We start from the raw sequence: 14,312 nt of genomic DNA, 5'->3' as shown, positions 1-14,312 counted from the left end.
CAAGAAACTATTAAGATACACCAAGTTCTCATCTCAATTCCTCTAGGGAACTCCAAAGTAACTCTTGTGGATTTTGGTGGCTTTTCAGATCCTTAACTGAGATAAAAATCTGGCTAAGTGACCACTCTTTTATCTAATTAAATGGGTCTTACAGCAGTTGTGAAAATTTCATTGTCTTTTCCAGTGTTACCACTGTGAATGGTTTCATAGAACCTTACCTAAAGCATCAATGTTAAATTTATTTTTTTTTGTGTCTGTCTTTTTTTTTTAAACTGTTAAATATACATTTAGGTCCATCTGGTGCAGAATGTCAGTGCCCCTCTGAAGGTCGTTGGTATTTAGCCAATAATAACAAGCACTGCATTGTGGATAATGGTACCAGGTGTGATACTGGTTTCTTCACATGCCTCAATGGGCAGTGTATCTCGGAGCGATGGAAATGTGACAATGACAATGATTGTGGTGATGGCAGTGATGAATTGGAAAGTGTGTGTGGTAAGCATTTAAAATAACTGCATCAGAAAATGTGTTCCCTATCTTGCCTGTACTGTGTCGTCTAAGTGTTAGGGCTTTATGACCATCCATCTTGTGGCCATAGTTTGGAAACGATCTCCTGCATGCTCACAGATTTAAGGTCTGAATGGCAGGTGATTTGCTCTAGAATTCAAAAGTGCTAAAATATTGAGCATTTATCACGTGTAACAAATTTCTACTTTGGTTAATTCAAATGCATATTTTACTTTTCATGCAGTCCGTTTTGCAGCTGTGTTTGCCCTGGCAGGTAAAAACATTGTCATTTTACTTGTTACTTTGTTAGAGAACTTAGATTACACTTTATCTATGTAAATGCTTCTTATTTTTAATTTTTTTTTTTAAATTTCCTGCAGCTTTCCATACTTGTCAGCCAACAGCTTTTACCTGTGGTAATGGGCGATGCATACCCTACCATTACCGCTGCGATCACTACAATGACTGTGGAGATAACAGTGATGAGGTTGGCTGCTTATTCCGTGCTTGTGACTCCCACACAGAATTCACTTGCAATAATGGAAGGTGTATATCTCTTCAGTACGTGTGCAATGGAGTAAACAACTGCTACGATAATGGCACATCAGATGAGAGAAATTGCCGTAAGTTTGGCCTAATTGCCTGGTGCTAATCAGAGTCTGACTCTTTACACCAAAGTAGAGACAAATGTGTTTGCCTGTGAAGAATTCTGACAAAACCAGCACAGAGATAAATGATTACTTTATTTACTTTACAGATTCTATTTTGTATTCTTTGAAGCAAATAGGATTGCTAAAGGATATTCTGGGCTACCCTAATATAATACATAATAACTACTGCTTTAAATAGCCTGGCTTGATGTAACAAGCACTCATGCAGTGCTTGATCTTAGCTCTTGTGAGCCAGTCCCAGTGGCTCCAAAAAGATTATTTCAGGTGGATGCAGGGTTTATATTTTTGCATGATTAACCTGGATTTGACAGTGTGTATTGTGACCCTTAAAGGACACAGTTTATAATTATTTTGTTTAAAATTATATATGCTCTAAAAAGTTACCGGTTATATGTGTTTTTCTGGAGATGTAAACTGTGATTAGTTCAACAACTACTGCAGTTAAACTAATCGTGTCATTGCAGTAAAATTATATTCTTTAGTGGAAAATTTATAACTGGAGTTAGAGAAATTGATGAAAATGTGTTTAGAGGTTTTTTACTTTTTTGTTTACCCACTCTTTTTATTTTTTTAAACACTATTTGTGACAATTTTGTGATTCTCAGTGTAATATCAATATTTGAAATTCCTCCTCTAGTAGTCATTTGTAGTTGGTCTGATGATTCATACAGTACTAGCTGGTTGCAAACGAAGGCATCACAGTGTGAGTACATTCTCTTACCCGAAGTACTGTTACGGGTTTCCTTCATTGTATTTTTGTCAGGATTTTTCTCAATAAAACCAATTGTCTTAATTGTTTCCACATAGCACAAGCAGTATGAGTACACTCTTAGCAAGTGAATGACATGGGACCCTGTAACAATATAACGTGTCTTTCAGTGGGATACAGCTTAATGGTATTTTAAAACCTCTAAACAACTTTTGCTTTTGTTTTCTCTCTCTCCTTACAGCCGAGCGCACTTGCCAGTCTGGTTTTACAAAATGTCAAAGCACAAATATTTGCATTCCTCGAACATATTTGTGTGATGGTGATAACGACTGTGGAGATATGAGTGATGAGAGCCCTACTCACTGTGGTAAGTTAATAGGGCCTCCATTGCTTTCCTTGTACTTCAGTAATGTATTCCACTGCTTTCTACCTGTGACATAATTCAAACTACTCTCAAAACATCTACTCTTGTAATACTGAAGAGTTATAAGGTATGTGCATTGTACTATTAGCTCTCAATTATGTAAGTCATACTTTTATCTTACACAAAATATTGTCATTTTTGTCAGCACTTTATACAGCATTTGAGGGATCTTTCCCTTTGCTTATTCTGTCCAGTATCCTTTATGGTTTTACAAGGTAATCGGCACTGAAGTGTTGCAGCAAGTTGGCTTTTTCCAACTTTAACATTAGAATATTTTGGCTTCTGTACAGTCTCAAAAGTAATTTCTTTTAGCTCTTTCATGGAGCTATGTATACCTTAGCATACGATTTATTTTTCATTGTAGCTTCCAGTTAGTGTATAAAAGTGTTTAGGTTTTGGTCAGCCTTAACTACAAACCAGCTTATCTTTGCTAGTACAGACATTTGTATTGGGCAGTAGTTAGGTACCACTATTCCCATACAAAATGTTTTGGTAACGGATATTTTCAGATAGTAATTTATTTTTAGTATTGCCTGAACAGATTATTTTTGCTTTCACTAGTTTTCATAAAGGTACCTGTCTTCAATTGTCTATGCCACAATTTTTCTAGAACATGAGTTCAGTTTTCCTAGCCAGAATGTGGCCGCTTTTATCTACGGACTCCTACGTGTCAAAGTATGTGCCTGTATATACAGACATATCGAGTCCTGTGCTGCTCCTGACAGGTGTACTTTGTCCCTTCTAGTCTTTACCTCTTAGCAGCACTGCTGAATTACTTAAATTAAGAAGTGGTGAAGGGCAAGAAAAAGGGAGAGAAAAGGAGAACAGGAGATGAAAGTAGCCCCAAGAAATAATTGAGCAATGTGTTAATGGCCTTTGATTTCCATTACTAAAGGCGCACAGAAGAGCAAGTCAAAAGGCCAGACTGGGTCTATTTTGGTGTCTTGAAACAATCAGAGGATACAGGAAAGTATCAGTAACTTGAAGAAATTCAAACCCACTATACATGCCAGGATGAAGAGGCTCACCCAAAGAGCAGAAGAAATATTTGCAGCAGGGTTTGCTGGAGCTGTGCAGTGACACAGTTTGTTCTTCACTGCCATTAAGAAAAGATTCCTACTTGCAAGTGAAGAAAAATGCGTGGGAGAACAAGGAAAGCATTATCTATCATGTGGTATTACTTCCCTACTGCACGGTTTGATTCCTTGTAAAGCATGGGGTCTGCTACTGCCTGGTTTGTGCACTGGAGAAATTAGTATATTGGACTGTGGTATTTTTCTTGTGCACAAATCTCAAGTGTAAGCAACCTTGTGTAGATCCAAGCCTGAGGTTGGTGGCCCTGCCTGTGGCAGGGGGGTTGGAGCTCTATGATCCTTGGGGCCCCTTCCAACCCATGCCATTCTATGATTCTAGGATTCTATGACTAACATATTTACAGTTGCTGCAGACAATCTACATTCCAGGGCAATTTTCTGTCTACTTACTGGCTGGTACGTATACCTAAGGAGAGAATTCAGGTCATTTTTTGCATACAAAGATCAAGCTAGTTTGTACAAAGAACTCTTTGGAGATAGGCTATGAAAAGACATCCTTCCTAGCATCATTTTTCTCTTTCTTTTTTGGGGTCTGTAATATTTTTGCATAACATGGACTCAAAAGCAACTTAAAACAAGTTGGAAAGGTAACAGAAAGAAGTTATACATAGGTTTTCTCTTCCAGTCTCACTGACTTGCACAAATACTGAGTTTCGTTGTACATCGGGACGTTGTATTCCTGCTCATTGGTACTGTGATCAAGGAATAGACTGTGCTGATGGCTCTGATGAACCTGCCTCTTGTGGTAAGTTTACACTCAGAAGATAAACCCAACGGGTTATGGGAGATCAGTAGCTTCTCTTGTAGGCAGCAGCTTGAATCCAGACTAGGTGGAAAATAAGTCTCTTCTGAAGTTAATTCATTTATTCTAAATAATCTGAGTCACTGAGTAATTAAAGTCTTAAATACTTAAAGGTGTCTATGGAATACATAGGCTTTTAATTGCCACAATTGATTGCTTTTAATATGCTTACTCCTGATATACCTGTCTCTATAAGACTTTGATGGTGAATCAAGTGATGAAAGGTGACAAGTATGTTGATATTGTTTGGGTGTAAAAGCAGATATTGTTCTGTGAAGAGAGAATGTGTGCAATACTGCTTTTGGGGAAAAATAAACGTGTGATGCAGGGGAGTATTTCTGACCCAGTATGAGGTAGGGTATCATAGAATTAGAATAAGCAAATCCTGTATGTACAATACAAACTGATGGTAATAAGTAGCAGAGGGAGGAAGAAGATAAAAAGTTACAATCTCCAGAAAGGAAGAGGAGGGGCTAACTGAAGTCACTGAGAATTGATATTATGACAGTCATCATTCTCGCTGTAAAAATTGGCATAACACAAGGCAAAACAGATTCTTCTATGACTTAAAGCTGGTAACTCACTTTGCATGTTTCCAGAGTTGCACCTTTAGCTTAAGAAAATGTCTCACAGCTTATACCTTAACTGTCTTACACTTAAGTTTCTGGTTTACATTTTACTGTCATAAGATTCTCCCTAAAATACCCTCCTCAGCAGATTTTCATAGCAGTGCAGGTTGATTTAACAAGCAAGCAGAGTGATTGTGTTCATTTTTAAGTGCCCCAAGCGCGGACTTGTTCAAGCGACCAGTTCAGATGTGATGATGGCAGATGTATCCCAGCAACATGGATCTGTGATGGTGATAATGACTGTGGGGATATGAGTGATGAGGATCAAAGGCATAATTGTGGTAGGTGCTTAATGCAAATAAATAATGTGCATTCTTTGTCCTGCAAACATTTTTTAGTAACCAACCAACCAACCTCCAAACCCCACACTCCTGCCAATTTTTCTGTCCATAAAGGTGCACATTAAACATGAGGTACACTTCCTGTACCTTCATTATCATTATTTTGAATTTAAATTGAATATTTTACTGGTTTAGAAAAAAAAAAAAAAACTGAATTTGTGATTACTGTTCTTTGAATTGTTGATACACTTAGAGATCTTGCCCTTTTTAACCACAATGGCACTCCCTCTGTTTGTTCCTTGGAGCACAGCATGTCCTCCCCCACGTAGGGGATCTTGGGCCTTGGCCCAATACCTGTTCAGCTCCTGGAAAATCTGGCCAGGTACATTAAAATCTTATGTTGAGAATCCAGCAAGATCCAGAGTTTTGCAAATGTTGTTGCCTAGTGTTGCCTAAGGAGCCTCAAAGGCCTTTGGCTCCCAGTTAGCAGCCACAAGAAGCAATGCTCACTGAAAATTAGTGGGAATGATTATGAGTTGCACCTATAAGAGGGTGCAGTGGTATCTTATCTCTGCATGTGCAGCAAAGAGTGGCTCTATTGCGGATTAAGGGCACATATCCAGGCTCTATGTGTGTTCAGTAAGGGAGGGGATTACATACACAGAGTGTAATTTGGTGTGTCAGTGAACATCCTTTTCTCTCAGCAAACCGCAACTGCACGGCAGCAGAGTTCACGTGCGCCAACAATCGACCCCCTCTCAGGAGGTGCATTCCTCGGGCATGGGTCTGTGACGGTGATGCTGACTGTGGAGATGCACTTGATGAGCACCAGAACTGCACACGAAGACCTTGCACAGAAAACGAGTTTGCTTGTAGCAATGGCTTGTGCATCCGAACCACATACAGGTTGGTAACTACCTGAGCTATTGCAGAAATGCTCAAAGTTTAATTAGAGTGAAGGGCCTGATTCAACCTCTTTTTCCCCACTGTGTTGTTGTTTAGTAGATCTGCATATTTTACTAAAACTATTTCTCTACTTTGCATTCAAGTGTTGGTTTTAACTTGAAAATGCTTTGGAGCTTTCTGTTAATATTTCCAGTATTCACCATTAGCGTTTAATCTTTTTTATTATGCCTAGTAAACTCTTCTGTTCAGCTTGTAATGCATATGGGGAATGCAGGTAGGACTCACAGGATCAGATGCTATATAATAAAGCCTTGATTTCTGAAAGTCTTGGAAATCGGGAGAGTGTATCTATCTATCTGCCCTTGAGATAGTGTTTGTTGTCTAGAAATAAAGTGTTAATTCTTCTTCAGATGTGACAGGCGCAATGACTGTGGTGACAGCAGTGATGAAAGGGGATGCATCTATGAACCATGTCAACAGCACCAGTTTACTTGTCAGAATGGGCGCTGCATTTCCAAGGCCTACATCTGCGATGGGGATAATGACTGTGGTGATGAATCTGATGAGCTGGAACATCTCTGTACAACACCAGAAGCCACCTGCTCTCCCCATCATTTTAAATGTGACAATGGAAACTGCATCGAAATGGTTAAAGTCTGCAATCGGTTGGATGATTGCTTAGATAACAGTGATGAAAAAGGATGTGGTATGTGTAGATTTACTTGTACTCTAATTTATAATGCATAAGCAGCTTTAAAAAAATGAACTCTTCAGACAATTGCTTAATTACAATCATATCTATTCCATAGTTGTGTGTCTTGGAAGGATAATAAAAAATTGTATAATTTTTTTTTTTTGCTATAAATCATACTTGTTTTAACAAACTGTGAAAATTAGCGAATTACATAATTGGTAAATATAGTTTGTACATTGTTACACATTGGCCTTACATTTCCAAAATACCCCATTCATCACTGTATATTTTGCACTCTGTTTGGTGAAAGATCTCAAAGGTGCTTGAATATTTTTATTTTAGACTAGGTTGCTGTCCTTGCCTCCTTTTTTACCGTGGCTCAGCTTCATATTCAGGGGACACAGAGAGAGTACATTGGAAAGTGACTGCACTGTTTTCTCTGCTAGCCAGTTCCTTGACTAGAACTCCTTTCCTTCCCCAGGTATAAATGAATGCAGTGACCCTTCCATCAGTGGATGTGATCATGACTGCACAGACACACAGACAAGTTTCTACTGTTCTTGTCATCCTGGATACAAACTTATGTCTGATAAACGGACTTGTGATGATATTGATGAGTGCAATGAAACTCCATCAGTATGTAGCCAGATTTGTGAGAACACAGCTGGCTCCTACATCTGTAAGTGTGCCCCAGGCTATATCCGGGAGCCTGATGGAAAAAGTTGCCGGCAAAATAGTAATATCTCCCCATACCTTATTTTTAGCAATCGTTACTATCTGAGAAATCTCACAGCAGATGGCCAGTCTTACTCTCTCATTTTGCAAGGACTGAGAAATGTGGTGGCACTGGACTTTGACAGGGTGGAAAAGAGGTTGTACTGGATTGATGTGGGGAGGAAGGTCATTGAACGAATGTTCCTAAATGGAACAAATAAGGAGACAGTGATAAGTGACGATGTGCCCAACGGGGAAGGTATCGCTGTTGACTGGGTTGGCAGGTAAGAAAATACGTTTTCTGTCTTTCTGAGCTACTGAGGAAGTGATATGTGAGAGAGTTTATCGTAGAGTTTTTCTTCCACTTCATATGAAATCCCCAGTGAGTGCTGAAATAGTTTTGGATTGTGAATACAGTCTTAGACAAGTGTTCTGGAATTGTTTATCAGCATCTAATACGTTGAACATAACACTTTTCTTATCTGCTCTCATATCTAGTATACTGAGGTTATATCAGAGTTGCACTGTTATCAATAATAGTGTGTATGAATCTTGAGTAAAACTTGTTAGGAAATCATCAATGAAAAGACTAAGCGAGGAGGCAGGCGTGGGATGTTATGTGTGGCTATGGGCTAGGGATTCTGAGCTTAGGCTTTTTGTTCCTTTGCTAGCCATTGTTGGGGTTGAGATGCAGGCTTCATTCTATGCATTAACAGTATGTTACAACAGGTGACCAGATTCCAATGTAGTAAGTAATAATAAACATTAATGAAATGTAGCTCCTGTACCAGTGTGAAGAACATGTTTCTTTTGCTCTTGAAAACTGTATCTTTGACACTTAAACAACATGATCCACATCATTTGCTGTAAAGGGGTTAGTATAAGGGTGAGATAATTTGAAAGAATTTTGCATTATGGTAAATTTTAATTGCCTGCTGTGTCAAAAAGTAGTTTGATTTACTCCCACAGAAACTCTGTCCTTGTACGGTGCCCGCTTGACACTGCTCTTGGCTGCGTTTCATGAGGTTTTGCTTTCTGAATGCAGTACTACCAGTATGAAAAGTTTAAATATTGTGGATCAGACTCTGCAAAATAATGAGAATGGTTCAAAAAGTCACATTTGAAACTTACATGAGAGTATTGATATTAATAGTCAATATAATTGTTTGTTTGTTTGATTTAAATTACTTTGTTTCTAAACCTAATGATAATAAATGTTGCCAGCAGTCACAGTTTCTTTGAGTCATGGAGAGGTGAGGAAGGAAAAAACAAATGGTGATTCTGGCTATTGTAGTAGAGGAAAGGAAGAAAAGTGGGGTTAGGAATTTGTAGGCAAATGGCATATTATTACTCAACTGGGCAACTGCAAGTTTGAATTTGGCACCAATGGCTCTGAATGCAGTGACCACAGGAGTGAAGAGGGCAGTCTGGAGCATGGTGTAACAGAGATGTCAGTACAGTACGTGTCTTCCATTACAGTGAATATATTGCTTCTAGGAGAGAAATAACGGTCAAATTTAAGATGCTGTGAAGCAAACTAAACAAAAAGTAATTCTGACTAAACAAATTAACATTTCAGAAAATTGTACTGGGTGGATGCCTACAAAGATTGTCTCTATGTTTCTGAACTTGATGGAAGATTCCGGAAAAAATTGGTGGATCGGTGTGTGGATGCCAACAACACTTTCTGCTTTCAGTACCCCAGAGCAATTGTTGTTCATCCAAAATATGGGTATGATGCTGATTGCTTTTCCTTTCTTTTGCAAATAGTCTTGCACTGTCTGAAAATCTGAAATAATTTTGGCTTCCTGCACTTAGATTTATGTGGCATTAGATCTTCATTGCAGCATAGGAAAAATAGGAGCTTGCCTTTCATAGTTATTGATGCAGGGCTGTCAGATGTCATTGAAAGTGGAATATGGTTCCATATGGACAAGGAAGTTTTGATTGTAAGGCTAAAAAGGTTGATAGTGTGTATGGTTTGATAGATAGTGGGGTTGTCAGTTGCATTCTTTAAACAATTGTGATCACACAGTTAAATTAACAAGTATGTTAATTTTTTTCTTACCTTCCTCAATCTGCTTTGGCTGTGTTGCAGGAAATACCCTATTTGAGGTGTGGCTTCTACTATTTACTTCAGTATATTTTTACTACAGACCTAACTATAAGTATTTCTTTGAACAGACAGATTTACTGGACAGACTGGGCAGATCGAGCTTATATTGGACGAGCAGGCATGGATGGCAAGGAGAAGATGGTGATTATCTCTACAAAGTTAGAGTGGCCCAATGGACTCACCATAGATTACACCAACGACAAGCTTTACTGGGCAGATGCCCATCTAAATTACATTGAGTACGTACACAGAAAAGAATAAACCAGCTGAATAATTGCTCATGTCAGATTGCAATAGTAGCATTTATGGATGTTGTAAGCATCATACCTATTTCTCCCCACAGAGTCCATAGGAAACTAGAGTCTGGAGTAGCAGGTGGTATAAGTTACTAGATGACACAGTAGCCTAATTCCTGTATTTCCTTCCAGGTCCCACTGGATAGGGTCCAGTAATTACAGTGTAAAGATTCACAGTCTGTACTTGAATGTGCAGCTGCTCTAGGTGTGCAATCTGAACCAAAGCAAAAACTGAGTATAAAATGACTAGTTTTTCCGATTCTCTTGTTTCTGCCTATCGTTAAGAGCTGACCTGTAACTAAACCAGTTATGTGCTAATAAAGTAGTGTACAAATCATTAGAAGATGTCTGAATCTTTATCTACAGGTACAGCATAGCATTTCCCATTACCATATGGGGTTTTTGTTAATCAAGAAAGTTCTATTAATTGCTATTAATGTTAGAAAATTTCCACTTAAACATCAGTAAATATGGATAACTAGCATTTTGGTTCTTGTGAAGGGATTGAAATGAAAATTAAAAATTAAAAATAATCCTTTGTAGTTATATTCATATTTACGTGTACATTTACTTCATTTCTGCATTTGTTCTTCTGGCAGTCATTTCTATGCTGAAGTGTTAAAAATGTCTTGTTTTAAAATGTGTATTAATTATTTCTATGTTTCTCTGTCTCTTTTCCTCTCTTGTGTTTCATAATTTCCCCCTATAGCAAGGTGATATTAAGAATTTAAAAAAATCCGTATTTAAGATATCTCATCAGAGAAGGCTCTGAATCATAAAGGCATGTAAACTTTAGATGTATATGCCTATTATTTTCTTAAGTGTTCCAGTATTAGCACACTGAATGATCCAGGCAAACTAGTCTCCCATGTGACAAAATTAACTTGCTGTAAAAGGCAGTAAACATGTAAAATTTTCCTGGACTAGGTGATATGCTTCTGTGGGAAGCCTTTACATTTCAGTGGATGTTCCTCTATTCCATTTATTTACCTAATATAACCCGCTTTACCTTCCTGCATGCCTTAAAATTAGTTCATTGCTTTATCATTAGGGACTAAAGCAACTAAGATTCCACTCATGGTCACCAATGATGAAGTACCACAAGAAAATAAATGTTTTAGCATTTATGTGGAAGTTTTGCACATTTTCCTTTGTGTAGGTACTCTGACCTGGATGGACATCATCGTCACACCGTGTATGATGGGACTTTACCTCATCCGTTTGCAATAACAATTTTTGAAGACACGATATATTGGACTGACTGGAACACAAGAACTGTTGAAAAGGGAAATAAATATGACGGATCAGACAGGACTGTTCTTGTGAACACCACACACAGGCCATTTGACATCCATGTTTACCATCCATACAGACAGCCGTTTGGTGAGAAAACAGCATTAGACTTGCATTTCGAGGGTCAGCTGTTATCTGGAGACTAATTGTAAAGTGCATTAAGCCTTTGCTGAGGGGAATAAAATGTACAGAGTAAATATAGGCCTCCATGTTACATTTATAAATTGCCTTCTCTTTGAATAGCAAAAGCTGGAAATGTGTAATTTTAAATTAGTCATTAAAACATCATAGCTTAATAGCATCCATTCCCTATATATGAACGATATGGAATGTGAAATAATGCATATTTCTCTCACTAAGTGCCTACTTACCTTGGTTTTGGTTTTGAACTTGCTACATTTAAGCTTTCAGTACAGTTGTTAGAGTAATGTGTTGAGATCTTTGTGTCCAGGGATTTGCAAAGTATGGTAATATTTGCCTTCTGTTTTAACAGTTAATAATCCTTGTGGCACCAACAATGGTGGATGTTCTCATCTTTGTCTAATAAAAGCTGGTGGTCAGGGTTATTCCTGCGAATGTCCAGATAACTTCATGATAGTACAGTTTGGCAATACAGTTCACTGCCTTCCAACGTGCTCTAGCACCCAGTTTCTCTGTGCAGACACTGAGAGGTAAGCCCACTGCTCACTTGTTTTCAATGTCTTTTTTTAGGATCTGTTTTGCAGTTTAGTCCCTTTAAAAGGGCATGAAGTGAAGGATTCCTTCTGTTCTCACTGTGAGTTTGTCATGTGCTTGCAAAGACAAAGCCAGGACTAGAGATACTTCCATTTTGGAAAAATACTTCTAGACTTATTGTTTAGATAGTATTTTTTTCTCCTTTTCTTTCTGTGTATGAAATTGCTAATGTAGCAAAGTTTGGGTGGTTAGAAACAGAAACCGTTTCCAGTTGAAGTCACAAACCTGGAACCTACTCATATTTTTTGTACATCTCTTACAATGTATCTGTTTCTGCCACATATATGCTGTTTGCCAGTGGCCCAAGAAGCCATTTAGCTGACATGGGGACATGTTTTGACCCTTTCCTGAAACAACAGCAGTGGAGGAACAGTGATTTAAGAGCTGCTGTGCTGATCTTGTGTCACTCTGGAGCTTGCATGGCAGGCATGCCTATCGGGCAGCCTTTTCATGCAGTGTTATAGTAGCAGTCCCTTGGAGAAATTCTAAAGTGCTAAAGTTCAAGTGAATTATTAAAATATAACCTCATTAAAAATCTATTTGAAGATTGACTTTAAAAAGCACAAGTGGTGGTTACCAAAAATAAGCATTAAAAATTAAATCTTTATTAATTTGCTGTGAACTTCCTTCTAAAGGGTCCCCAATATGATCTGTTTCTGGTGACAGGATTCTGGCATATTTTGTTAGCATTTGACATATGAAACAGCAGATGTGACATTCAATATGTCTTGGATGTTTCAAGAAATAAAACTGAAACAAGACTGTCTTTTGTGCTGTAGAAGGGTGGCTGTGTATCTGCAGAGACGTACCCTCAACAAAGAAAACACTGTTTTCTCTTTGTAGGTGTATTCCTATCTGGTGGAAGTGCGATGGACAGAGGGACTGTCGAGATGGCTCTGACGAGCCCCCTACCTGCCCACACCGATACTGTCCTGTTGGGCAGTTCCAGTGTAATGATGGAAACTGCACAAGTCCCCATTTCTTGTGCAATACGCAGCCAGACTGCCATGACAGATCAGATGAAGATCCTGTACTGTGTGGTATGTTACAACTAATATGTTTAAGTGATTTGCATGTAAACTGAGAGTCATTATCCCTTTTTTGCAGAGAAAAGGTGAGGTAGACAGATGCAGTCTTTTGTAGACTTGCACATGCTAGAGTAATTTACCTCAGTGCAGAGGCAGAGTAAAGAAGAACAAAAATGTACCATGTCAAAACAAACTTTTTCTACACTTCTGAGACAGATTTGCAGCAGTGTAAATTACAACCTGAGGTATAAAGTGCTAGAAGAAATACTCACTTTGTTTTGTCCAGAGTAAAGCCATGGTAGTATGAGGAATCTAAGACTTTCTAATGCCCAGGTCAGTCTACCAGATATGCTAATTTTCCCTGTATTAGAGCTTTGTGTGATGGGACAAAATTATTTCACCGTCTGCATCACACAAAATCCAGTGCATGTGGAAAGATCTGTTTCGGAGAGCTGTTTGTGATGGCAGTATTTTAGGATTGTAGCCTAATTGTGCTCATGGAATGATGTTATTCCTTAAAAACCTTTCTTATTCAAAATACTTCTGTCTAATTTTAAAAAAACATGTCCTTAGTTCTCTTTTGGTAAATAATGTAGTTCTCGCAGTTGCAAGCTTAGTAATATAAAGGGGAGGTGTGGGGGGAGACAGCACTGTGGTAGTATAATTGATAGTTTCATTGTCTTCCATTAGCAAAGTGTTTCTTACAATGACAGAATTAAATGAAATGTCAATTTTACCTGAATTTCAAATACCTCAGCACTTAAATGTGGCATAGGGGAATATTAAATAAGTAAATGTGGCAGTTGCATAATGTGTCACCAGTTGTAACACACTGGGTACAATAAAAGTCAGTTAAGGTCTGTATAATTCTGTCTGCTTAGCTGGTGCATAGGAATAGAATCCTTTAGTCTAGAAAATGTATGGAAATTATAATATACTGTTTCCTCTTTAACAGTTTGGCAGTATATGTGAAAAAGTAGTAGGATGGTATGCAGTGAGGCATTCAAAGTCTGGAAGCAGACGTTAGTGTTGACTCCTATTTTCATAGACCTTCAGAGCATCACTGCCATCAGTTTTCAGTGCTTTGCCCCTTGGAAACAGAGGCTGTACATTTATGAGTTACAGAGGTGTTATTAGCATGGTCTTTTCTGACATGTTCATTCAGAGGAACAGGCTTATCAGGCTTTGTGCATCTCAGTTGGTAGCATGGCCAGAGCCACAATGTCACTTTACCTCCTCTGCAAAGTGACTGACGGCCCCTGCTTTGGTCATCTTTGAATGCTGGGTTTGGCCCCCTCTGCTTTAGGAGAAGATAGTATCTTTCTCTCTCCTAGAAAAATGTACAGCTTTAGTGAGCTTGCCTGAACATGCCTTTGGGAAATGTGCCATTAGAAAACTGTACCTTAACTGCAA

The 14,312-nt window shown here is 38.4% G+C and overlaps 1 protein-coding gene across 1 annotated transcript in view; it reads left to right on the top strand.

Moving 5' to 3' along the window:
• The window catches only part of LRP2 (LDL receptor related protein 2), a gene marked incomplete at both ends in the record, with an annotated part of 121,204 nt that overhangs the window by 80,167 nt on the left and 26,725 nt on the right, over positions 1-14,312 (top strand). The window contains 13 exons of the mRNA XM_084265135.1: positions 292-495; positions 888-1,130; positions 2,129-2,254; positions 4,031-4,150; positions 4,986-5,117; positions 5,822-6,023; positions 6,434-6,729; positions 7,199-7,715; positions 9,011-9,163; positions 9,616-9,786; positions 11,003-11,226; positions 11,630-11,807; positions 12,715-12,911. Of these exons, the coding sequence (XP_084121261.1) occupies positions 292-495; positions 888-1,130; positions 2,129-2,254; positions 4,031-4,150; positions 4,986-5,117; positions 5,822-6,023; positions 6,434-6,729; positions 7,199-7,715; positions 9,011-9,163; positions 9,616-9,786; positions 11,003-11,226; positions 11,630-11,807; positions 12,715-12,911 (2,763 nt within the window). The remainder of the gene's footprint in view (positions 1-291; positions 496-887; positions 1,131-2,128; positions 2,255-4,030; positions 4,151-4,985; positions 5,118-5,821; positions 6,024-6,433; positions 6,730-7,198; positions 7,716-9,010; positions 9,164-9,615; positions 9,787-11,002; positions 11,227-11,629; positions 11,808-12,714; positions 12,912-14,312) is intronic.

Source organism: Gallinula chloropus (genome assembly GCF_964237585.1).
Source record: "Gallinula chloropus genome assembly, chromosome: 5".
Taxonomy (NCBI): Eukaryota; Metazoa; Chordata; class Aves; order Gruiformes; family Rallidae; genus Gallinula; species Gallinula chloropus.
Note: the sequence above shows the minus strand (reverse complement) of the source record. Positions and strands in the feature narration are given on the sequence as shown.